The following is a 24972-nucleotide window of genomic DNA, read 5'->3' as shown; positions in this document are numbered from 1 at the left end:
CGGTCCATTACCACAGGTGGTAGTTGGCTCCTAGCTGAGTTTGGGGCAGTAGCTCGCAGCCACACCGACAGGTGCACCCAGACCTCTGTTGGCTGAGGTTTGGAGTCGTAGTCAACTGCATTCAGCCCCCAGTCCGAGAGGAAGGTGGGAAGTGGGGTGTCTCGTGGGTGTTGGGGACAGGCACTCACTGGGCTCCTTCCCTTCTTCCCGCCCACACTAGGAAAGTGGGAGTGCCCGTGGCATCAGTGCGATGAGTGCAGCGGCGCAGCTGTGTCCTTCTGTGAGTTCTGTCCACGTTCGTTTTGCAAAGATCATGAAAAGGGGGCTCTGGTGCCCTCCGCCCTGGAAGGCCGTCTCTGCTGCTCTGAACATGACCCTGTATCTCCCGTGTCACCCGAATACTGGAGCAAGATCAAATGTAAATTGGAATCACAGGATCATGGAGAAGAAGTCAAAGAATAAATGGGCAGTGATTTCCTTCTTTTTTTATTGAAACGAAGAAAGGAAAAGAAAAAAGAGAATGAGTTAGTACAAGAAGAGACCGCTGCAGTGCATACAGCCTTGGCCATCAGCGCTGCCCTATTAAAGTGAAGATGGGGAACCAGGCCGTGCAGGCAGAAGCCGTTGGTGGGATCTGGTTTTTCAGTTTCGTCCTGTCAGCTTGGGGATTCTTTTGTGGAGGGTTAGGTTCCCTTGGTCTTTTCTTGCCTTTTATTGTGCTTCAATGCCTTTGCAGCTGGCAAAAGAGATGTCTTCGCTTTTAAAATAAGAACAAAGAGAAGTAGTTCTGTTAATGAGATAAATTTAAAGTCTAGGATGTGTTCCTTGGGTGTAAAAAGCAAAAGTAGCCATCATTCCTTTATTTATTTTCATTTTTAAAAATTTTGAGAAGTGTAGTTCAGATAGTCTAATCTGTGTGTGTGTGTGTCTTTGTGTGTGTGTGTGTGTGTGTGTGTGTTTTAAGTAGGAATTGCAGAAAGCCCTCTAGAAAAGGGTATGGTGGTCTTACCTCTTTCCTGAGCAGTAGGGAGGCTGGCTTCGCTTTCCCTTCCAGACGCCTCTCGTAGTCTTAGAGAAGGGCTCTGTGGGAGTATTGAATCTGGCCTCTTGAAATCAAAAGGCCTCAGTGAATATTACCTCTGTGGTCTTAAACTAGGTGGGCTTTCCGATATAACTTTACCTAGAAAGGTATATAATGTGGTTGTTGGTTTTTTGTTCTGGAGAAAAAAAGAAATGGATGCCCTCACTGAGTCTGAAGCGTTCTCCACTGATAATGGGTGTTTTTGATGAAGTGCGTCTCTGTGGATATGAATACAGAGTTAGAATGGTCATTCCTGTTGTCTTGACACACTGGTAAAGGCAGCTAAAGGGAGTTGAAAGGCACAGACCAAAAGTTGGGTCAAATAAGCACCATTTTCTATCCAATTTAATGTACACCCTGGTCTGACTTGGAGAGAATTACGGGCATTTTAATTTTCTGTCTCTGCTTTCCTCTCCCAAGCAAACATTCCCTTTGTCAGCTGACCACTCAGTCACGTGTCCTGGTGAAAGCTACACGGATGAATTTGAACTGTATTTGGATAGATCTTCTTGTTCAGTTCCGAATTTGGGGGTGAAAGTGGTAGCACTTGCACTTCTACAGGGTAAAGGAGAGCCACAGAAACACACTTCACGGCAGGAAGCACTTAGGGAGAGCTCCACAGAAAGCAGTGATAGCAGGAATGGTTGGAGCTCAGAGACGCAAGTGAACCGGAATATCTGCCCACAGAACTCACTGGCTTTGAATGCCTAGGAATATGTATATTCCAGGATTCCCTTATGAATGAATTAGTCCCGTCAGACATTGTTGTAACACTGCACTAAGTAGAAGCCTAGGTTTAGCTTGAATGAACGTCAGCTTCTCTGTGAATTTTGACTGCTAACAATTGCCGGTACCTGGTAGCATTTATTTTCCCTCAGGAAGTACCCAGTGACCTTATAAAGGCAGGGAAGATAGATGCTCCACAGCATTCCTTCAGTTGTGCTGTGTGTTCCTTTTCCTTATCAATTTACAACTCTTCTCTGGAAAAAAGAAGAAAAAAATCTGTTTTGTGCTTCTTTTTTATTTTCTTTGTATGTAAATGTGCAATTATACTGGATTTTTTCTTGTTAAAAAAAAAAAAAAAGACAAACAAAAAACACTACAATTCCTTTACTTAAGCTCCTAAACTGCCACTTGCCTGATTCCAGCAAGTAATTCTGAGGTAACTTATTGGGCCTCCAGTAATTCTGTTGATTAGATATGGTCCCAAAAGAAAGAGCAAGATAGAAAATGCTATATGTGTTACCAAATGCGACTGCTACAAGTCACATGAATTACAGCTCACCAAAACACTAAAGTTTGCTCTTGAGCAATCATATAGTTTGATGTCCTTTTAAAAAATAATTTAAGAAAATCTAGGTTTTATCATACTAAAACTTTATTTTATATATGTATATGATAAATGTTTGCTTTTTTAAACTTACTAACATGAAGGATTTCCTTTAATATCTGAAATGCACCTCGTGTTGAAACGGTATCCAACATGGAATCTTATCTCCTTGCTTTGTTTTGGACTTAGTGCTATTTAATATCTGGTGACTTTTATATGGTAAGCCAGGGTATATCCTGTATACTACAAATACCTTAGGTTTAAGTATTTTTATGCAGCTTCTTCATTGTGTCACATTTTGTTTGTGTATCTGTAGCAGAGCTCCGCTGGGGGGTGCTACAGCGGAGGGGGGGTGGGGGGTTGGCTAATAGGGTTGTTCTGCCATTTCAGAAATCAGGGCGGAAAACACCATCGCTGACCGCAGCCATGGGTCTTGGTCCGCGAGTGTCCTTTAACGGTCTGGAACGTGGCTTTAGTCCTGGCAGTGCCAGGGAGCTCTCCTCACACCTCGTACTGTTGCCTAGTTTGTATATTTTAAAGGTGCAGGCTATGGAAGCAGAAAAAGAATAAGTTGTGCTTTATATGTGCATAGTATCCATGCAGGGTGCTTGTCTGTGCTTCACCAATGAAATTTTGCAAAAGACATGTTGCTCACTGATAGCTAGAAGTTGTTATTTGTTAACTTTTAAATCTGTCTGTGGTCAGAGCATAAATGGTTGGGTTTTAATTCTTGTCCGAAAATGAAATAACTTAAAGCAGCATGGGATAACGGTGGCATTTTTTTTTTAACCATATGTTGGTTCTTTGGTGGAAGAAGCGAACGTAAGATTTTTGATAATCAGCATAAATCTTCAGAAATCAGATCTGTAAGAGCTAGAGGTGAAATCCTGGAGGCCTTCCAGGCCCTGCACCAGAGGGGGCGTGAGGAATCCTGCCGCTGGCTGGCAAGGGAGGGGTGGACGGCCCTGTGCTCCCGGCAGGCCAGGCAGAAGCAGCTGGAGGGAGTGAGTCACTTCTTGAATATCTAATCGGGGCTGGAATTAGGAGTGGGGTGGGTTTTATTTTCATTTTTCTTTTAACAAGTTCCCACCCTATCCTAATCCTCAGAAATTCTCTGGCCTAAGCTATAAAATAGGCTGACTTTTAGAATCATTGAAACTTGGAGATTTCTGTGTGTTCAAATCAGGAACACATCTAAAAACTAAAAAAAAAAAAAAAAAAAAAAAATAAGGCAGGGGGAAGGCTGCTCCCGGCTCCCAGCTGCCATTTCCCCAGAGTATTTGGAGGCACGCCTGTGAATAACGCTGGGAAACTCACAACATCGAGATGATCGCGGAAAGGACTCAGACAGGGCGGCTGTTGGACACCTTTCTTTCCTGACTCAGGAAGTAGAGTTTCCCTTCTGAGTAGCTCGCTGCATGGTGTGTTCCAGTCAGGGTCCAGCCCAGATCTGCAGTTTGGAAACAGATGGGCCAGCTGTGTGGAGCGCAGTCTCTGGACTCCCGGGGATTTGTTGCTTGTCTCTCATTTCATTTTAAAACAGAAAGCTCTTCTTTAGCATTCACCTTAAAGTCAAGGTACCGCCGCATGCCATGTCCCACTAGGATAAGAGAACAAGTTACCGTGGCGTCTTGACAGCTTGGGAAGCTCACACTCGATGTCCTTCTACATTGGGAAGTTGCTTGTGCTGGGCAGTGCAAATTAGACTTGAATTACTTCTTAAAAGGCTGATGTGTCCAGCCTCCTCATTGTCCGAGCTGCTGCAGACAAGATCACTTGGAACAACTTCCTTTGGCCTCAGGCCACCTAGAATTGGTCTCTGGTTATTTGTAAACAAACAGTAGAACTCGCTTCCCTTTCCAGATAGGCTCGGGAATAGATATAATTAGACAGCTTTGCCCTATATTGACAGATACGAAGAGTTGGGAATTTGTATATACTGAAATCTACTGACATTTATCCGGGGTGGGGTACAGGGAGAAAGGGGGTTACAGTAGGGTAGGGGAGGGGGTGTAGTGTTTACCACAGGTACGAAGTAGCCACTTTAACACTGAGACCTCTGCCTCATTGAATTCAGGTTTTTTAAGTACTTGAAACTCCTCAGATTCTCCTTATTTTACAGTTACTTTAAGATTTATGAAGTAGAAAGCATTGTTTTGTATACTGTTTTGTCTCTTACCCTCTTGAACTTGGATTAAAGGCAAAGTTCTGCAGACGGAAGTGTCCACAGTAGTTCTCTCAGATTCAGTGCACACATTCGGGGAAGAGACTCCTGCATGAAATACCAGCAGCATTTATACGAGTACTTCATATGTATGTTCTCTGTTTTGTTATTTTGTCAACCTTATCCCCAAGCACCTCTTCTTTCCTTTTAATATATGCCTGCGTAGGGAAAAAAACAAAAATTTGCACTTATGTTACTCTCCTGAAATGCTGGGTGTAACCTGTGTGTTTCAAACCCATTTCCGTTCTTTTCAGTCCATTGCTTAAGTGACAAGTTCAGGTTCGTGTGGCACATATGTACGAAGGAGGAAGAGAATTACCTGTCCTTTGGTGGCGTCCCAGAGTCATTAACGTTTAAGAAAAAGGGAAAAGATGAATAGTTACCAAAGTCATTTATTCAGTCCTTCGTTTTCTTATGTGACATCACTGCACCTGCTAGTTGGCAAGAAAGCACCCTCGGGTTTCCCTTCCCCACCTGCCACAGACTTATGTGTGTGAATGCCTCTCGGTATCCATCAGATGACCTAATAAATGAGGGATTCATACAGTATTCTTGTCAGTTTAGAAGTGGACTGGATAAAATTTACTTTTACTTTGTTGTCACTAATATTGCTCTTTATCTCATTTGTGCTGTCACATGCCCTGTGTTTAAAAAAAAAAAAAAAAAGAAAATCATGTTGCCACTGATAACCAAGATGCTAATTGATGACTACAACTGGTTCTTTTTATATACAAGGGTGTGTGCATAATTGGAATTGATAGGAGAAATTCATTTGTATCCACTTGTGATATTGCACAACAAAACACAGATACCTACAGATTCTGCTCTCATTTCCTCGTGATCTTTATGATAATTACCTTTGTAGATTGGTTATTTCTGTACTTTATCTGTAATAAACTTTGTAGATCCTGTGAACTGTTATTTTTTGCCTAAATCCCTTGAGACTTGAGTCTTTAATAACAAAGCATCAATATTCACTAAGTCAATCTCTTTCGAGTTTCTGTGACTTGGCTAGAAGCTCTTGACACTCAAGATTAGTGTTCATTTTCCCTGGGGGTATTCCACTAGGGCATTACTGTATAATGACTTGATGTTGCCACATAGACTTCAAGATACATGATATTTGGGGGATTCTGTTGATTGGCCTATGTTTTATTGCATAGTGTGAGACGTGTAAAGCTTGGTTAACCTGTATATAGATAGCTTATTGTTGACTAGTTACGGTGTAGTAGCATTGCCTGTAATATTTAAGCTTCTTACTACTGTGTGTGCTGGTAGGAACATATAATTTTTGTACATTATATTTACTGAGATGCTGCCTTTCTTATTTTACAAATACTTTGGAATTCAAATGTGTTTTTTGCTTCCGTGAGGATTAATTTGGAAAGGTTTTTAATGACATTCCACTGATTTCAGATTTTGCTTGAGGTTGACTTCAATAAATTGTCCCGTATGTTGCAAATTAAATATGTGGACTTGTTCATTGCCCGTAATTTCTTGCTACCACTCAGTGAGCAAGAGGCCATCCTGGGCGGGAGGGGACCAGCGCGGGGCCGAAAGACCCAGCGCGTCCACCGCGCCAGCGAGGCCCGCAAGGTCCTGCGGGAGCCCGGCACGTCTTCCCGCAGCACGGGGTGTGCTTCGGCGGACTTGGATCCGGAAACGAAGAGTCCGCGTGGTCCCCGGGACGGAAGGCCCGGGCCTCTGTAAGGTACGCGACGTCGGGCGGGCGGGCGGGCGGGCGGGGGACAGACAGCTGGGGCAACCCCTCACTTCCGTCCGTCGCTGTCTCAGGCGCTGGGGGCCGCTCTCGCCCCGCCTCGGCCCCGCCCCCCCCCTCCCTCGGCGCCGCCACGTCAGCCTTGAGCGCGCGCGCCGTGATGGGGAAGGAGGTGGCGGCGGAGGTGGGCCTGCGGCTCGCGCTGTTCGCGGTCTTCCTGTAAGGACTTGCGCTCCGGCCCCCGGCCCCCGGCCCCCGGCCCCCGGCCCCGCCGCCCGGCCGGGCTCCGCGCGCGATTCCGGGAAGCCGCCGACGCGCCCGCACCTTTCTGTCCCCTTTAGGGTAACAGAGCTGCTCCCGCCCTTCCAGAGGCTCATCCAGCCCGAGGAGATGTGGCTCTACCGGAATCCGTACGTGGAAGCAGAGTATTTCGCCACCAAGCCGATGTTTGTGCGTGGAGAACCAGCCTTCCTTCTGACCGCACTTCTCACGGAGCCGAACGCTAGGGAGGGAGCGGGCAGGTCCCCCTGGCTCCGCCACGGAGCTGAAGACGAGCCTTAGCGTCGTAACGGTTAAGGGCCAGGTTGAGAGAGAAGTCCGTCCGCTTCGGCTCCAGGGATAGGGTCTGGGGGCGGCTGCTCAGGGCGGCCCGGGGCAACTGGTCGTTGAGAGGAGCGGTGACGGCGGCTCCCGCGGGAGCTCGGCACCCAGCTAGCTGCAGGCAGACCCGGGACACGGCACTTGCGGGGGAGCCGGGAGGTCTGATAGGCCAGTTCAGCTGTCACTTCACCCCTCTTGCTGTGGGAGCTCTCTTCCCAGCTAGCTGTCTGACGTTCTCGGGGCGGCCCTTTCGCGTGCTGAGCTCTGCCGTGTCCGGCGCAGGTCGTCGCCTTGCTGGCCCCGCTGGCCCCGGTCATCCTGGCCAGGTGTCTGAAGAAGGCGGACGCAGTGGACAGCCGGCAGGCCTGCCTGGGTAAGCGCGGCCTCCCCAGCGCCGGAAGCAGGAGGCGGGGGCCCCCACGCGGCTTGCGGGGCGGGGGGGGGGGGGTGGGCCGAGCTCTACGTTCCTCGGGTGACTGCGTCTACGGGGTGCCCCGCCTGCTGCCTGTGAGACGTGCTCCACGTCCTGGGTGCACCTGCGTGCACCGGACTGTTTGCAGCTCCGACGAGTCCTCGGTCCGGGTAGCGCGTTCTCCCTGTGCCAAGGCGGAGTGGCCAGCGGGGGGCGGGATTATTCTCACGCTCCGCTCCGGCTGGAGCCCGAGCGCTCCTCTGTCCCCGGAGACCGCGGCTGCGCCTAACGAGACAGGGACCCGGCCGCTCCTCCTGGGCAGACGCCACCAGCAGCCACTTCCGTTGCCTTCCAGCTGCCAGCCTGGCCCTGGCTCTGAACGGCGTCTTCACCAACACAGTCAAACTGATAGTGGGGAGGTGAGTGCCCAACGCTGCCGCCCTCGCCCCAGGAGGGCAGGCGCACGCAACTGCTGCCACATCTTCCCCGTAGCCTTTTCTCTTTATTCTCGGTCTGATCTTTCTCTTCTAACAAACACTTCCTCCCGTCCCTCTACCTCGGTCCGTTGGGTGACTCGGGCTCTCTTCTGTCCTGAACGGCATTTCCCACTGACACGGAGTCGGTGTCCTCCGGAGCACCCCCAGAAGCTGCAGCACGACTCACTCTTTGCCCTAAAAAGTAACTATGTGCCGCAGTGGCTTTTTTTCCTTCCTGGTTTAAATGTTGACCCCGGAAATAAGGCTTTTCTCTTAGTGATGACTATCCAATCCCGCTTCACTGTTTTGCCTGGGACACTATTTGACTGACAGTTAAGAAAGGTATCTAACACAACCAGAAAATAATTTCTGGAGTTGTAAATGATCCACGTTCAGACCTCGCTTATTTCTTGCAGGCCACGCCCAGACTTCTTCTACCGTTGCTTCCCCGACGGGCAAGCCCATCATGACTTGACGTGCACAGGAAATGAGGACGTGGTGAATGAGGGCCGCAAGAGCTTCCCCAGTGGACATTCTTCCTGTAAGAATACCATGTGGACTCTATATCTGTGCTTTTCTTGGGGATCACTGATTTTAACCTAGGAAGCTTGTGAGGATGGGAACATTTCATGCACTCTTATTCTTGCATCTAGAAATCGGAGCCCCCTTCTTTAATAACAAGCTTGAACCTCGAATATTAAATATTCGAGGACAGAGGAAGTAGTTTACCTTCATGAAATTTGAACATATTATTACTGTATTATTTGCCTAAATCCTGCAATCTTGCTCCAGTCATAAAAATATTAACTAACCTTTATTGAAGAGCTACTGTATGTCAGGTGCTTCCGAAAGCATTTTAGATTCGTGTCTCGTTTGATACCATAAAGAGCCCAATGAGATGGGTACTGTTGTTTTTATGATTCCCATTTATGCATCAGGAAACTAACGCATCAGGAAGTGAAGTCCCATTGCTAGGATTCCAAAACTATTCTCAGGGTAAATGTTACTCACTTTGGGAAACGGTCCTTCATTTTCCCTTTTGTTTCCTTCTCCCTCATAATTGACGATGTAGATCGATGATCTACACCAAAAGTTACCAAAAGGGATAAAAACATATTCATACCCGCTAACCTCCTCTTTTTCTTTAAAAGACATATACTTAGAGGTTTTCCCTCTTCTAGTTGCATTTGCTGGTCTGGCCTTCGCATCCTTCTACCTGGCAGGGAAGTTACACTGCTTCACACCACGAGGCCGAGGGGAATCTTGGAGGTTCTGTTCCTTTCTGTCACCCCTACTCTTTGCAGCTGTGATTGCACTGTCCCGCACCTGTGACTACAAGCATCACTGGCAAGGTAAGCAAGGCATCCAGGCCATGGACGCCTCCACGGTTCTCCCATCATTTCTCCCTAGCACTCGGCACAGGAGGCGCTCCCTGGGCGTCTGCTGAATGAAGACAAGTGAGCAGAGGATGGTCTGCGTTCTGTACTGAGTATGCGTTTATTGCTACACGGAAAATGAAAAAGCACACTGTCATCTTTTAAACGGATTACCAAGGAGGAACATTCTGATTTTCCCATGACTTTGAAGCATCATAAGTTCAGAATAAACCCTATAAGAAATTTTTTACGCCCAACCTCAAAATTCAGTTTACTTTCTTAAAAATCAAGTTCACTGTCGTGAGGTTTTTGTTCAGAAACGAAAGTAAAATTCAAGAAAACATAAAATTGTAATTAAACCAGAGAAATTTAAGTTGAATGATAGAGTAAAACATCCAAATATTTGCACAGAAAGCCCACAGTTCCAAAAAAAAAAAAAAAAAAAAAGCTGACAGTATTGCCCAGAGGACCTCAGGAGCTCAGTTTTAAAGAATAAATTTTTGCAAAGAAACACAACTCCTGAAGAGTTTATTCCTTCCTCTAGAACACTTTAAATGGTGAGAAGGGGTTGTTGATAGCATTAAGTGAACCTTCATTATTCTTCTCAATTAAAAATATTCAATGCAGTGAACTCAGAAAAAGCCTTGTTATAACTACCCAACTAAAGATGTGTTTTGATTTGGTGTTTAGAGAACATCCTGCAACTGTACGATAAAATTAAGAAAACCCAAGAAACCCATAAGCCTGGAATTGAAGGGGTTTGCAGGCTAAACAAGTAGAGTAACCTGGAGGGCCAAGCTCCCTCTGCTGGGTGGCATCACCGTGACTGAGGGAAGGCCCGTCTCCTCTGCCTTCAGATGTCCTGGCTGGATCCACCATCGGCCTGACGTTCGCCTATGTCTGCTATAGGCAGTACTACCCTCCCCTGACGGACGCCCAGTGCCACAGACCACTGCAGCGCAGCCCTGCTCTTCCCACCGCGCAAAAGCAGCCCGGCGACCCTCGTCATTTTGATGTTTAGACACTGGAGCTGCCTCCCTGGAAAACAGGTGAATCAGCCCCTCCTAACTCACCACGCCCGGGACAAAAATTTCTGACCTTTTACCTCCTGAGAGGTGCAGGTGAGGAGAGAAGCCCCCATGATCATGCAGTCTTGCCCTGGCTCACAGGGATTTATCGCGAGGAGTCAAGGTCCTTTTTCACTACTGTCCGCCACACATTCCAGTAACGAGATCTTTCCATGGTCTTTGCAGCTTATGAATGTGGCCCATCAGATTGGTATCCCAAGATCTGCAGTGTTTTTACACTTAACTTCAGTACTGTTCTTGGAATGATTCTGTCACAAAGAAGCTTTCACCTTAGCCCCACTTTATCCTAGAAGCTAGCGTTGATGATCAGAACTTAATTTCCATTTCCCATAGCTCAAATCTTAAAATCCAGGGCATGAACAATTAAATTATTTTAGTTCTGTTTACTTTCTCTGGTGGCAATTCCATCACACCTTAAATAGGAGAATCTCCAATTCTGGCTTATTTACCACTGTGCATATCTTATTCAAGTCCAGCTAAGTACTGCTGTCCATTTTGAATACTGTAACCATAAGTGATTTGATAATTTGTTGAATTACTGAGTAAACACAATAAAAAAGAAACTGGTCAGGAGCGTGGATTCAGTACTCACCGTCTCCACCTTACTTGTGTAACTGCTCACAAGCTGCTTTCCCTCCACTCAGGACTGAAGAGCCGCCCAAATGCACCAGCTGTGCCACGCAGCCAAGGCAGGGCAGGGCAGTCAGAGACACGGCTGTCTGGAGGGCAGGTGAGTCTCCTCCCGCCCCGCCCTCACCGTAGGGTATAATGGACCATGACGGGACGTCGGCGGAACTGATGGAGTAGGACCTATAACGGCCTTTCTCTGTGTTGTGATTATATTTTATTTGTTTTCTTTTTGTGATTATATTATAAATATGACCTTGATTTGTGTATTTCTGTAACATATTTTCAATATATCTTTTTCCTAACGGTGAACGTGGTTTTTTGTGCTTAAAGTTCCATTTGAGACCTGAAACATTTCCCAAGTTAGACACCAGATTCCCTATCTGACACAAGTGATTCCACTATCTATAGCAGTGGCTGATGTCAATGATACCGAAGGAGCATCTCAATATTTACCTTATAATCGCCGCACTTTAAATCAACAGTCAAGGGGAAAGAACCTGAATGTTAGTTCTTTGCCCAAAACTCTTTTTAAACTTGTTTTAGTAGTACACAGGGGAAGAGAAATGGTATTGACTCTCTTTACTTTGTGATGGATGAGCCAGGTAAAAGTAGGCAACTGGTCAATATGGTTTTATTTCAGTATTTACTAAAGTTTTAAATATAATCACATAAAAAACATTTCAGAAAGTGCAAACTATCAGAAAGCTAATCGGTGCTACTAATCTTTCCGTGCAAACCATCGCTTCTGCGGAGGTGAGCCACAGCAGTTGTGCAGCTGGGAACGCGGAGAAGATGATCTGCCTCCAGCGTTTAAAAAGGGGCTTGGCCAAGAGACTGCAGTGCCGCTGCTGAAGCAGTGCAAATAACACACAACCAAACAGGGAACGTGAGGCAAGCTCACTACCCTGCGGAACACACATCCGTGAAACCAGCACAGGGGGACAAACAGGATATAAAGCTCTTTTCCAGTCACCTGCCCCTCACCACCAGGAAGGAAACACTTCTTAGTACAAACTGGTTTATCTAGCCATCCAGGTTGATCCTGTTCATCTCTGGTTACAGGGACTCACTCTTGCTGGTCCTTTGGTTTACTCTTAAATTTTAGTTATTCTGTTAATAGGAAGACCAAATTTAAATTTGAAGACAACAACTTGATGAAAGCTTCCCCTTTAATATGTACTGAATGCTACTGAATTCTCAGTAACCCTTACTTCACACTCAGAGTTTATGTAGTAAAGAAAATAAAGTATTTCATATAGATGAGGCTTCTTAGTGGCTTAGCATTAGTGTGTAAGCAGATGGACAAGGTAAGGCCAGGCTCTCACCTTTACCCCAACCGTATCTCTAGGGTGACGGTAATTAACCTTCCCTCTGTTGTCAAAGAGATGGCTTATGTGAATGTTAAATTCCAGGGCTTTGGATACCATCATATATTTACTTACAAGAAACCGATATAAAAAGCGAAACACAGCTTGCCTGTCTACACCGCTCTGTCCACCAGGGCCTGTAGGAACCTGAGAGGAGTGTGAAGGACTGTCACAAAGAGAACTGCAAAGACAATCACAAACTGAGACCTGTGAGAAAGAAAATACCTACAGCACAGCGGTGAGCAAGATGCCTTGGAAACAATTAGTCTCCATTCACTTGTCTTCTTCAAGGTGCATCTCACTTGCACGCTCTGACACTGACTCTGCACCAGCTGTTCCTGGCCCCATAGACGCAGGTTTGTCTTTCAGAATAAGGAACACTTCCCCCTAGCCAGATCTACCAACACTGCCTGTGCCGGGAGCCTGTTCCATAGCGACCTGCACTACGGGTACCTAAGGAGGCAACGCTGTTTATGTGCTTGAAGAGGACACTCTGCAGTACTCCCTTCACCCAAGCAGCTGTGGCAGATGGCTTACACAAATTCTATTTCACCATCAACGCACCACTGAGACATTTCATTCATCACTTAATAAGCAGTCAAAGCTGTGTAATTTCAGGTCTGTCAGCTTTTAAACCCTCAAGAACTAACAACTAAGTCGGACTTTGTCTAGAGTCTCCCAGTTTGAAGTATGATATGATATAAAAGGGCAGGTCTAGGATATATAACATCTTTGCTTTATAAAGATGCACCTGATGGGAACTAAACTGTCCACTTTAGACTGTCCACCGAGAGCAGCTCAAACAGCTGTGGAAACAATGAAAAGCATCAGTGATTCCTAGCAATAAATCTGTCAGTCAGCTGTAGAGAGAGTAAACAGTATTTACAGATTTTAGTATTTCTTCATACAGTACGTGTAGGAAATAAAGCTGGCTCAAGAGAATCTGATGGCCACCAGTCTCCCTCATTCACTTAGACTTGGCCTTCAAATGCAGAGAACACCCATGAGCGATGAGCAGACCCCAAAATGCCTTCTGAATCTCAGGAGTCCACTTCCAGATTAGAATATTTTCTAAAGATAAGCAATAATTTCTTAGAAAAATTTATACCCAACCCAAAACAAAAACTCAGACTTTATACCATCTCAAGTAATAAACAATAAAGTGTGGTACCTAAGAGAAAAACAAATACCGTATGCTAACACATATATATGGAATCTAAGAAAAAGAAAAAATAAAGGTCATGAAGTACCTAGGGGTAAGACGGGAATAAAGACGCAGACCTACTAGAGCATGGACTTGAGGATATGGGGAGGGGGAAGGGTAAGCTGGGATGAAGTGAGAGAGTGGCATAGACTTATATATACTACCAAGTGTAAAATAGATAGCTAGTGGGAAGCAGCCGCATAGCACAGGGAGATCAGCTCGGTGCTTTGTGACCACCTAGAGGGGTGGGATAGAGAGGGTGGGAGGGAGACGCAAGAGGGAGGAGATATGGGAACATACCTATATGTATAACTGATTCACTTTGTTATAAAGCAGAAACTAACACACCATTGTAAAGCAATTAGACTCCAATAAAGATGTTAAAAAAAAAAAAAAGTATGGTACCTAAATACCATCATCAAAGTATTAAAGATGCAAACCACTCCCAGCTATGAAGCAAGAATGGCAAGTGTTTCTCTGAAGCCAGTGGTAAAAAGTAACAGGGTCTCCCCTTTGCTTTTCCACTCACTTCCAGACAGGAAGATTATCTTCCTAAGACCCCAGTGGTGAGCAAGGCTGGCAACCTGCAGGAAATGAGGCCGCTGAGGAGAGGAAAAAACTGCAGCAACAAAGAGGCAGGTGTTCTGGGGAAGGACCCCTCAGTGCCCATCTGAGGGAGGGAGTTGAAGAGGTCATCACGCTGGAAGGCGACCAGAGAGAACGCCAGAGTCTGCCACACAAACTTCCTAACTACACATCTAAAGGGCTGAGTGACATAAATCCCAGGATGAGCTGTTTGTACTTAAAGCTGTAACTGTTGCCCTGGTAACTCTCAGATGGTCAACTATTAAGATTCTGAGTTTAGATCCTAAAAATGGCAAGTATTATTGGACCAAGTCGCTAACAAAACAAACATACACTAACCTTTCTCTAAGTGGCCTACTGTGCTTTTATCCCATGAATTTTAAGCAGAGTCCCTCTAAAAATGAGTAATAACCTGGATCTTGGTGACAGGCAACAAAAAGTATATTTATAAAGAGCTGAGGCTCCACAGTTCCTCATCACATGTTAATATGTAGGAAGAGCTGCGGCTCCACAGTTCCTCGTCACATGTAATATGCTGCATACATGACATTTAAAAACTTACATTAAGCAGCCATAGGTGGTTCATTTTTACTGTAAAGGCTGATCAAGGAAGATACCCTGGGTTTGGTAGATTTCTTTGAGGACCAGCAGTACTGTATCTTCAGACTCCCTGTAGAGAAAAAATTATGTTGTAAAAAGAAGAAACTAACATTCGTACTAGATGCTTTACATATATCATCTCAATCTACACAACCACCTTACGAGTTCTTTTTTTTACTGTTTAAAAAAAATCTGATTCAGAGGTGATGTAATTGGCAGTGGTTTGTAAGGTAACCTTATAACAAATAAATCTAGCATTATGTCCTGTAATATAAAAAAGCCAGTAGTAAATGACCAAGCCCTCCCTTTCCACAGAACTCATTCTTGGAACAACATGGAAGAGTCGTCCAATTCATCACCTTAATTTTTTAAATGTTATTCACCTTTTTCAAAAAGCCAATACAATCATATGAATAAAAATCAAAGATATAAAAGGATATAATAATGAAGTCTCCTTCTCACTGTTTCTTAACCACTAGTCCCCAACTTCTGACAACCGACGTTATCAATTTCTCATGCATCTTCCAGATATTATTCAGTGTGTGTACAAGCAATTACTTATATCCAGTTTGTAAAGAAATTTGATTATAAAAATACAGCATTCGTGGATTGCCATAAGGGTATAAGGCTCAAACACTTTTCTAGATCTAAGGTTTGACATTTGTAAAGTCATGGATCTATTTGAGAATCTAATGAAACCTATGGATTACTCCCCAGAAAAGACACCATATACATGTATACCCGAAATTATAAATAGAATTTCACTGGACTCATAGACTTTCTTCTATTCCCCACAAGTTCCATACACAGATGGCAGGTTAAGAAACTCCTTCCTCCTATACCAGTGAGGGGAGATTAGCTAAACCAGATATTAAAATGGTGTGATCCTGGTGCATAAATAAACGGATCAATAGAAAAGAACAGGAAGTCCAGAAATAGCCTTAAATACTCATAGAAATTTAATACAATAAAGTTAGAACCTCAAATCTATTAACAATGTTGCAACAGCTGGATAGCTATCCTGAAAATGATTTGGATCAATCCTCACCTTATTATTAGGATAAATTTGAACAGAATCAAAGATTTATATGTAAAAATGAAACCCTAAAATATCAGAATAAACTGTGGTAAGGAATTCTTTGGAGAGCAAGGAAAATCTAAGTATGACACAAATTCCAGAAGCCAAAAAAGGAAAAAATAAATTTGACTATGTAAAAATCAAAATTTCTACTTAGCAAAAATTAATGTACACAATGTCAAAGACAAACGGGGGAAAAGGTATTTGCAACTCGTACCACAGATTTATCAATTAAAAAAAAGACCAAAATTTCAATATAAAAGAGAATAAAGGGTATAGATAACTCCCCAAAAAGAAAATTAAAATGGTCCTTAGATATATGTCAAGTTGCTCAACCTTATTCATAATAGGAGGAGGGCAATACGAATTATAGAGTGCATGATACATACGCTGAAAACCACAAAACACTGCTGAGAGAAACTAAAGACCAAAATATACTGAGAGACAACTGTGTTCGTGGCTCAGAAGACTCAGCATTATTAAGATGTCAATTCTTCCCCCAAATTGATCTATAGATAAAATGCAATCACAATCAAAATCCCTAAAAAGCCTTTTGGCTGAAATTAACAAGTTCATTCTACACTGTATGAGGAAATGCAGAGGACCTACAATACCTAAAATAACTACGAATAGGAACAACAAAGATGAAGGACTCACGATACCTAATTTTAAGCTTTACTATAAAGCTACAGTAATCAGGACAGTGTTTTATTGGCATAAGGACAGACAAACAGATCAGTGGAACAAAACAGAGCCAAGGCAATTCAACAGTTTCTCCATCTGAATAAACTTTTCAACAAATGTTGCTAGAACAGGAAAACCACATGCAAAACAATGAACCTCAATCCTTTCCTCACACCATCTTTAAAAATTAACTCAATCAAAATGGATCACAGAGCTAAATGTAAAAGCTAAAATGACAGAGCTTCTAAAACAAAGGAGAAACCTTAACGACATTGGATTTGGCAAAGATTTCTTAAATATGTCAGAAAAGCACAAACCAGTAAAATGGACTTCATCAAAATAAAAAACCGCTTCAAAACCTACTTGACAGAAAAATGAAAACCAAACCACATCCTGAGGAAAAAAGTATATCTGAAAAGAACTTGTAACTAAAATGTAGAAAACTCTTGAAACTTAATAATGAAATAATCCAATTTTTTAAATGGGCAAAAGATTTCAACAGACAATTCACTAAAGAAGATGTATGGACAGCAAGGGGGATCGATCAACGTGGCAGAGTAAGAGGACGTGGAACTCCCCCCCAAAAAAACACATCAAAAGTACATCTGTATGTGGAATGGAAACTGGCAGAAACACTCCTGTACAACCAAGGCTGTAAGAAAGATCCACATGTAATCATTTAGGATGCGAAGAAAAGCGATCAGATTGGGACCTGTGCCCCTGGGAGGGGACTCAGAGGAAAAGGGAGAATGCACAGGCGGAGACCCACCCTGGAGAGTGAGCAGTGAGAGCCTCAGATTGAACGCCCCAGTCCTGGGGTCCTAATCAGGGAGACGAGCCCCCTTGGCTAGCTGGAAGGCAGCAGGGCTGTGGGAGCACGTGCGTGCTGGCCTCTGCCCCCAGGCAGGGCGGAGAGTACAGTGGGAGGACTGCTCTAGTGGCTGCCAGGTCTCCCCACCTGGGTGCACAGCTCAGCTCCTTGACGATGCACCACTGCACAGCATCTAGGGCCGCCACGACAGGGAGAAACACAGCCAAGGGATGCACAGGCAACCCGGGCCTGAGGCAGAGTCTGGGTGGGGTGTCAGCAGCCACTGTTGGCACTTACTCAAGCAGTGCATCAGAAGAAGCCCAGAACTCTGACGGCGGCCCCTACCCCACGGCTTACGCCCCAGCATACGCCAAGAGTCCACACAGGCCCCAGCTGCAGTGTGGCCCCATAACAAGACAGGGGAGGCTGGGGGCAGTGATCGACTGTGAGGGGCAAAGGGGACATGCACCCAAGGCTGCACACAGCAGACAGCTTGGACCTCTGTCTGCAGAGAGCCCACATGGGCCCCACTTTTGTCTGCCCTCCCCAGCTCCGGGGCAAGGGTTCCAGTGCGGGGAGGTTGGGAAACACACCTAAAGGGAACAGAGCCAGCCTGGGCCGGACCCTCAGGGCTTTGGCTCCAGCAACTTAGGATCAGACCCTGTCCCCAACTGCATGGTGACAGCCACTGAGCAGAGGGGAAGTCCCACCTCACATCCAGCTCCACCCCCTACTAAGGTGATAGCTGAGGAAAGAAGACTCTGTCCGTATCATCAAATCCTGCTCTCCCATCAACGGCACTGGGCACACACAGCCTGTATAAGGATGCTCCCACATAAGAATACCCCTTTCAGACTGCAATAGGTAACTGTTTCACCTAAATTCATAGTGACAGAAAAAGTTAAGCAAAATGAAAAGGCAGACAAACTGCTCTCAACTGTGACAGCAAAAGAAAACCCATGAAAAAATAATGAAACAGAAATAAACAATTTACCAGATAAAGAATTCAGAACAGTTAATTAAAAAATGTTAACTGAATTAGGGGCAAGAGTAAATGAACATAGTGAGAATTTTAACAAGGAACTAGAATATATAAAAAAGACCCAATCAGAAATGAAGAATTCAATAGCCGCAATAAAAAAAACACACTAAAAGGACTGAATAGCAGATTGAGTGATACAGAAGAACACATAAGTGATCTGAAACATAGAATAATGGAAATCACCCAATCAGAACAGCAAAAAGAAAAGAGAGATTCTAAAAAATGAAAACGGTATAAGAGATCTCTGGGCTAACATTAAATGTACCAACATTCACATTATAGGGGTCTCAGAAGGAGAAGATAGAGAGCAGGGCATCGAAAATGTATCTGAGGAAATTGTGGCTGAAAACTTCCCAAACCTGAAGGAAACAAATATCCAGGAACAGGAAGCACAGAGGGTCCCAAACAAGATGAACCCAAGCACACTCACACCAAGACATAACATAATTAAAATGGCAAAAGGTAAAGACAGGCTTCTGAAGGCAGCAAGAAAAAAAGAGTCATATACAAGGGGATGCCCATAAGGCTATCAGCTGATCTCTCTGCAGAAACCTTGCAGGCCAGAAGGGAGTGGCACGATATGTTCAAAGTCCTGAAAGGGAAAAACCTGCAACCTAGGATACTCTGCCCAACAAGATTATCATTTAGAATTGAAGAAGAGATAACTGCTCAGACAAGCAAAAACTGAGACAGTTCATCAATACTAAACCTACTCTAAAAGAAACGTTAAAAGGTCTTCTCTAAGTGGAAGAGAAGTAAGAACCTATAGAAAAGGGGAAATCCCAAGAGAAAAGGCAAATACATAGTAAGGACTGAGGATCAACCACTTAAATAAGCCAGTATGAAGATTAAAAGACAAAAAACTGTAAAAGCAACTATAACTACAATAAACAGTTAAGGGATAAACGTGAAGATGTGAAATATAACATCAAAACCACGAAATGCAGGGGAGGGGAGTAAAAAAACGTAGGTTGTTTAGAATATGTTTGAACTTAAATGACTACCAGTTTAACACAAGTAGATATAGGTCAACATGTAAGAACCCCATGGTAATCACAAATCAAAAAACGACAACATATACACACACACACAAAAGTAAGGAACACAAGCATACTGCTAAATAAAATCATTAAACCACAAAGGAAGAAAAAAAGAAGAAATGAATACAGAAGAACTACAAAAACAACCGGACAACAAGTAATAAAATGGCAATAAGTACATACCTATCAATAATTACTTTAAATGTCAATGGACTAAATGCTCCAATCAAAAGACACAGGGTGGGGCTTCCCTGGTGGCGCACTGGTTAAGAATCTGCCTGCCAATGCAGGGGACACGGGTTCGAACCCTGGTCCGGGAAGATCCCACATGCCGCGGAGCAACTAAGCCCGTGCGCCGCAACTACTGAGCCTGCGCTCTAGAGCCCGCGAGCCACAACTACTGAGCCCACATGCCACAACTACTGAAGCCCGCATGCCTAGAGCCCATGCTTCTCAACAAGAGAAGCCAAAGCAACGAGAAGCTATGCACAGCAATGAAGACCCAACGCAGCCAAAAATAAATAAATACATTTTAAAAAAGACACAGGGTGGGTGACTGGATGAAAAACAAGACCCATCTATATGCTGCCTCCAGGAGACTCACGTCAGAGCTAAAGGCACACACAGGCTGAAAATAAGGGAATGGAAAAAGGTATTTCCTGTAAATGGAAATGAAAAGAAAGCAGGGGCAGCAATATTCCTATCAGACAAAATAGACTTTAAAACAAAGGCTATAACAAAAGACAAAGGAGGGCATTCTATAATGATAAAGGGATCAATACGAGAACAGGATGTAACATTTGTTACCATATATGCATCCAAGACAGGAGAAGCTAAATATATAAAGCAAATAGTAACAGACATAAGAGGAGAAACTGACAATAATACAGTAATAGTAGGAGACTTTAACATTCCATTTTCATCAATGGACAGATCATCCAGACAGAAAATCAATAAGGCAACAGTGGCCTTAAATGACACAATAGACTAGTTGGACATAATAGATATCTACAGAACATTACATTCCAAAACAGCAGAATACACATTTTTTCCAAGTGCACATGAAATGTTCTCCAGGACAGATCACATGTTAGGCCACAAAACAAGTCTCAACAAATTTCAGAGGATAGAAATTATATCAAGCTTTTTTCCGACCACAACGGTATGAAACTAGAAATCAATTACGGAAAGAAAAATGGGAAAAGAACAAGCACATGGAGACTAAATGACATGCTACTAAAAAATGATGGGTCAATAAAGAAATCAAAGAGGAAATCAGAAAATACCTTGAGACAAATAAAAATGGAAACACAACTCTCCAAAATCTATGGGATGAAGCAAAAGCAGATTTAAGAGGGAAGTTTATAGTGATACAGGCCTTCCTCAAGAAATAAGAAAAATCTCAAACAAACCTACCACCTCAGGGAATTAGAAAAAGAAGAACAAAGCCCAAAGTCAACAAAAGGAAGGAAATAATAAAGATCAGAGAAGGAAATAAATAAAATAGAGATTTAAAAAAGCAATAGAAAAGATCAATGAAAATGAGAACTGGTTTTTTGAAAAGATAAACAAAAAGGATAAACCTTTAGACAGGCTCACCAAGAAGAAAAGAGAAAGGACCCAAATAAACAAAATAAGAAATGAAAGAGGAAAAATTACAACCGATACCACAGAGATATAAAAAATCATAAAAGGATACTATAAACAGTTATATTCCAAGAAATTGGACAACCTAGAAGAAATGGACAAATTTCTAGAAACATAAAAATTGCCAAGACTGAATCAAGAAGAAACAGACCATTTAAACAGACCAAACACTAGTGAAATTAAATTTGTAATTTAAAAAAACTCTCAGGAAACAAAAGTCCAGAACTGACTTCACAGGGGAATTCTAGCAAACATACAAAGAAGAGCAAACAACTATCCTCCTTAAACTATTCCAAAAAACTGAAGAGGAGGAAATACTCCCAAATTCATTCTACGAGGCCACCATTATCCTGATACCCAAACCAGACCAATACAATACAAAAAAAGAAAATTACAGGCCAATATCTCTGATGAATATAGATGCACAACTCCTCAACAAAATATTAGCAAACTGAATCCAACAATATGAAAAAAGGATCATACATAATGATCAAGTGGGATTTATTCCAGGGACACAAGGATGGTTCAACATTCACAAATCAATCAATGTGATATACCACATCAACGAAAGAAAGGACAAAAATCACACGATCACCAAAATGGACACAGAAATAGCATTTACTAAAATTCAACATCCATTCTTGATAAAAACACTCATCAAAGTTGATATAGAGGGAACATACCTCAACATAACAAGGGCCATTTATGACAAACCCACAGCTAACGTCATATGCAACAATGAAAAGCTGAAAGCCCTTCCTCCAAATTCAGAAACAAGACAAAGATGCCTAATGTTGCCCCTTCTATTTAACATAGTATTGGAAGTCCTAGCCACAGCAATCAGGGGGAAAAAAAAAAAGAAAAAAAGAAAGGCATCCAAATTGGAAGGGAGGAAGTAAAACTGTCACCATTTGCAGATAGCATGATACTTTATATAGAAAACCCTAAAGCCTCCACCAGAAAACTGTTAGAATAAATGAATTCAGTAAAGTTGCAGGATACAAGATTAATATACAGAAATCTATTGCTTTTCTATACACTAATGATGAACTATCAGAAACAGATCCCATTTAAAATTACATCAAAAAGAATAAAATACCCTAGGAATAAACTTAACCAAGGAGGTGAAAAACCTACACTCCGAAAATTATAAAAACACTGATGAAGGAAACTGAAGATGATACAAAGAAATGGAAAGATAGCCTATGCTCTTGGAATGGAAGAATTAATATTGTTAAAATGGCCATACTATCCAAAGCAATCTGCAGACTTAATGCGATCCCTACCAAAATACCCATGACATTTTTCACAGACCTAGAACAAATAATCCTAAAATCTATATGGAATCACAAAAGACCCCATATTGCCAAAACAGTCTTGAGAAAAAACGAATAAAGCTGGAGATATCACCCTCCCTGACTTCAGACCATACTACAAAGCTACAGTTACCAAAACAGATTAGTACTGGCACAAAAACAGACACATAGATCAATGGAGCAGAATAAAGAGCCCAGAAATAAACCCATGCACCTATGGTTAATTAATCTACGACAAAGGAGGCAAGAATGCAAAATGGAGAAAAGACAGTTTCTTTGACAAGTGGTGCTGGGAAAACTGGACAGCTACATGTAAAGGAATGAGATTAGAAAATTTCTGCACACCATTTACAAAACTAAACTCAAAATGGATGAAAGACCTAAATGTAAGACTGGAGACCATAAACCCCCTAGAAGAGAACATAGGCAGAACATTCTTTCACATAAATCACAGCAATATTTTTTTGGATCTGTCTCCTAAGGCAAAAAAAATAAAAGCAAAAATAAACAAATGGAACCTAATTAAACTTAAAAGCTTTTACACAGCAAAGGAAACCATCAACAAAATGAAAGGAAAAGCTACTGGATGGGAGAAAATATTTGCAAATGATATGAATGATAAGGGGTTAGTATCCAAAATATATAAACAGCTCATAAAACTCAATATCAAAAAAAAAACCAAATAACCCAATTAAAAAATGGGCAGGAGACCTGAATAGACATTTTTCCAAGAAAGACACATAAATGGATAACAGGCACATGAAAAGATGCTCAATAACACTAATCATCAGGGAAATGCAAATCAAAACCACAATGAGATGTCACCTCACACCTGTCAGAAAGGCTGTCATCAAAAGGAACACAGGGCTTCCCTGGTGGCGCAGTGGTTGAGAGTCCGCCTGCCGATGCAGGGGACGCGGGTTCGTGCCCCGGTCTGGGAAGATCCCGCATGCCGCGGAGCGGCTGGGCCCGTGAGCCATGGCCGCTGGGCCTGCGCGTCCGGAGCCTGTGCTCCACAACGGGAGAGGCCACGACAGTGAGAGGCCCGTGTACCACAAGAAAAAAAAAAAAAAAAAAGGAACACAAAATAACAAACACTGGCGAGGATGTAGAGAAACGGGAATGCTTGTCCATTGTTGATGGGAATGTGAAATGGTGCAGACACTGTGGAAAACAGTATGGAGGCTCCTCAAAAAAATAAAAATAGAACCACCATATGATCCAGCAATTCCACTCCTGGGTATATATCCAGAAAAAACGAAAACACTAACTTGAAAAAATACACGCACCCCAATGTTCATAGCAGCACTATTCACAATAACTAAGATATGGAAGCAACCTAAGTGTCCAGCAACAGACAAATGAATAAAGAAAATGTGGCATATATCACAATGGAATAATACTCTGCCATAAAAAAGATGGAATTCTGCCATTTGCAGCAACGTGGATGGACCTAAAGAATATCATGCTTAATGAAATAAGTCTTAATTGTTTCACAGATATTTGATAGATGTAGAAAAAGGAGGATAGGCCAGTGTACATTTGGGATTAGAATGATTTCTTGTTCAGACAATTACAAAACAGCACACTCATGTCATTTGAAGAAATCTTAACAAACAATTAAGACCAAAAAACCCCAAAACAAAAACAAACACTTAGGGGCTTCCTTGGTGGCGCAGTGGTTAAAAATCTTCCTGCCAATGCAGAGGACACGGGTTCGAGCCCTGGTCCAAGAAGATCCCACATGCCGTGGAGCAACTAAGCCCGTGTGCCACAACTACTGAGCCTGCGCTCTAGAGCCCGTAAGCCACAACTACAGAAGCCCGCGCCTAGAGCCCATGCTCTGCAGCAAGAGAAGCTACCGCAATGAGAAGCCCGTGACAGCAACAAAGAGTAGCCCCCGCTCGCCGCAACTAAAGAAAGACCACGCACAGCAACGAAGACCCAACACAGCCAAAAATAAAATAAATAAGAATTAAAAAATAAATAAGTTAATTAATTTTTTAAAAGGTAGACTTAAAAAAACAACACTTACCAGTAGCATAGATGACTTTGTAAAGCAAATAAATATTCATTAAAACTTTCAATGGGCTTCTCCTGTAGCACATAGTCGATGCGCTGGCCTCCATTCAGCATTCCCACATGGATGGGGGGAGCTTCTTGTTTAACTGCTACAAGGTTCTCTTCTGTGCTAACATCTGGATACAGAAGAACCATAATAAGAATATAAAAGCGTCCAGCCCTCCAAGGTTGTCCTTACTTTCCCTCAGGCTCCAGCTTTACCGTAGGATGAGTTACCCTGCTCAGAAAGTTCTCTCTCATTTTCCTCCTCTCAATCCCCTTAAAGCTTCTCCTCAAGGCACACTGATTTTATCCAATCCCTTTTTTCCTTCCTGTACATTTAATGGCTAATTCCATTTGCCTTTGGTTTACAAACTAAATGCAAACAGGATTAGAACTCCTTAGGCAACTGAAAACTAAAGCAAAAGAATGCAACATTAACTGTGAAATTAAGAGGAAAAGTGTCCTATCTAGTCCCCAGCCAGGAAAATAAAACCAACCCACGAATACACAGACATTCCCCTGTAAAAGCAAGGTTCTTCACAGTGTAGGCTCTGAGCAGCACTGCCATAGTGCCCAAGTGGGGAATGTTTTAAAGCC

The 24972-nt window shown here is 43.1% G+C and overlaps 3 protein-coding genes across 17 annotated transcripts in view; 2 read left to right on the top strand and 1 right to left on the bottom strand.

The window, feature by feature from the left end:
- NSD3 (nuclear receptor binding SET domain protein 3) overlaps positions 1 to 6097 on the top strand; it is a 114742-nt gene extending 108645 nt beyond the window's left edge. For all 7 annotated transcript variants that reach the window (XM_032618272.1, XM_032618270.1, XM_032618274.1 and 4 more), the window contains one exon: positions 221 to 6097. In XM_032618272.1, the coding sequence (XP_032474163.1) occupies positions 221 to 462 (242 nt within the window). In that variant the 3' untranslated portion in view covers positions 463 to 6097. The remainder of the gene's footprint in view (positions 1 to 220) is intronic.
- Positions 6083 to 14662, top strand: PLPP5 (phospholipid phosphatase 5). Of its 8 annotated transcripts, none has more exons than XR_004347847.1 (9): positions 6083 to 6346; positions 6697 to 6765; positions 7238 to 7328; positions 7723 to 7786; positions 8260 to 8384; positions 9025 to 9195; positions 10077 to 10268; positions 10952 to 11037; positions 14044 to 14662. XR_004347847.1 is itself a non-coding variant. In XM_032618284.1 (8 exons), exons 1-7 carry the CDS (start codon positions 6104 to 6106, stop codon positions 10238 to 10240), a joined length of 927 nt encoding a protein of 308 aa, XP_032474175.1. In that variant the 5' UTR covers positions 6083 to 6103; the 3' UTR covers positions 10241 to 10268; positions 10952 to 11246. The 8 variants fall into 8 exon arrangements, 4 of the variants coding, with proteins under 4 accessions (XP_032474175.1, XP_032474178.1, XP_032474177.1 ...); XR_004347846.1 differs by lacking the exon at positions 14044 to 14662 and adding an exon at positions 12439 to 13552; XR_004347845.1 differs by lacking the exon at positions 14044 to 14662 and adding an exon at positions 12350 to 13552.
- DDHD2 (DDHD domain containing 2) overlaps positions 11547 to 24972 on the bottom strand; it is a 27556-nt gene continuing 14130 nt past the window's right edge. The window contains exons 16-18 of one of the 2 annotated variants that reach the window (XM_032618279.1): positions 24347 to 24509; positions 14656 to 14763; positions 11547 to 13375 (exon numbers count right to left, since the gene is read on the bottom strand). In XM_032618279.1, the coding sequence (XP_032474170.1) occupies positions 14682 to 14763; positions 24347 to 24509 (245 nt within the window). In that variant the 3' untranslated portion in view covers positions 11547 to 13375; positions 14656 to 14681. Of the gene's footprint in view, positions 14764 to 24346; positions 24510 to 24972 lie in introns of both variants that reach the window. The other variant, XM_032618278.1, reaches the window with a different exon arrangement.

This window comes from Phocoena sinus, chromosome 21 (assembly GCF_008692025.1).
Source record: "Phocoena sinus isolate mPhoSin1 chromosome 21, mPhoSin1.pri, whole genome shotgun sequence".
Lineage (NCBI taxonomy): Eukaryota > Metazoa > Chordata > Mammalia > Artiodactyla > Phocoenidae > Phocoena > Phocoena sinus.
Note: the sequence above shows the minus strand (reverse complement) of the source record. Positions and strands in the feature narration are given on the sequence as shown.

Excerpts from the sequence above, each read along its gene's own strand:
- PLPP5 (XM_032618284.1), top strand. The coding sequence starts at position 6,104 with ATGTGGACTTGTTCATTGCCCGTAATTTCTTGCTACCACTCAGTGAGC. Across the intron at positions 7,787-8,259 it reads GTCAAACTGATAGTGGGGAG|GCCACGCCCAGACTTCTTCT; the intron begins GTGAGTGCCCAA and ends TATTTCTTGCAG. Across the intron at positions 8,385-9,024 it reads CCCCAGTGGACATTCTTCCT|TTGCATTTGCTGGTCTGGCC; the intron begins GTAAGAATACCA and ends TCCCTCTTCTAG.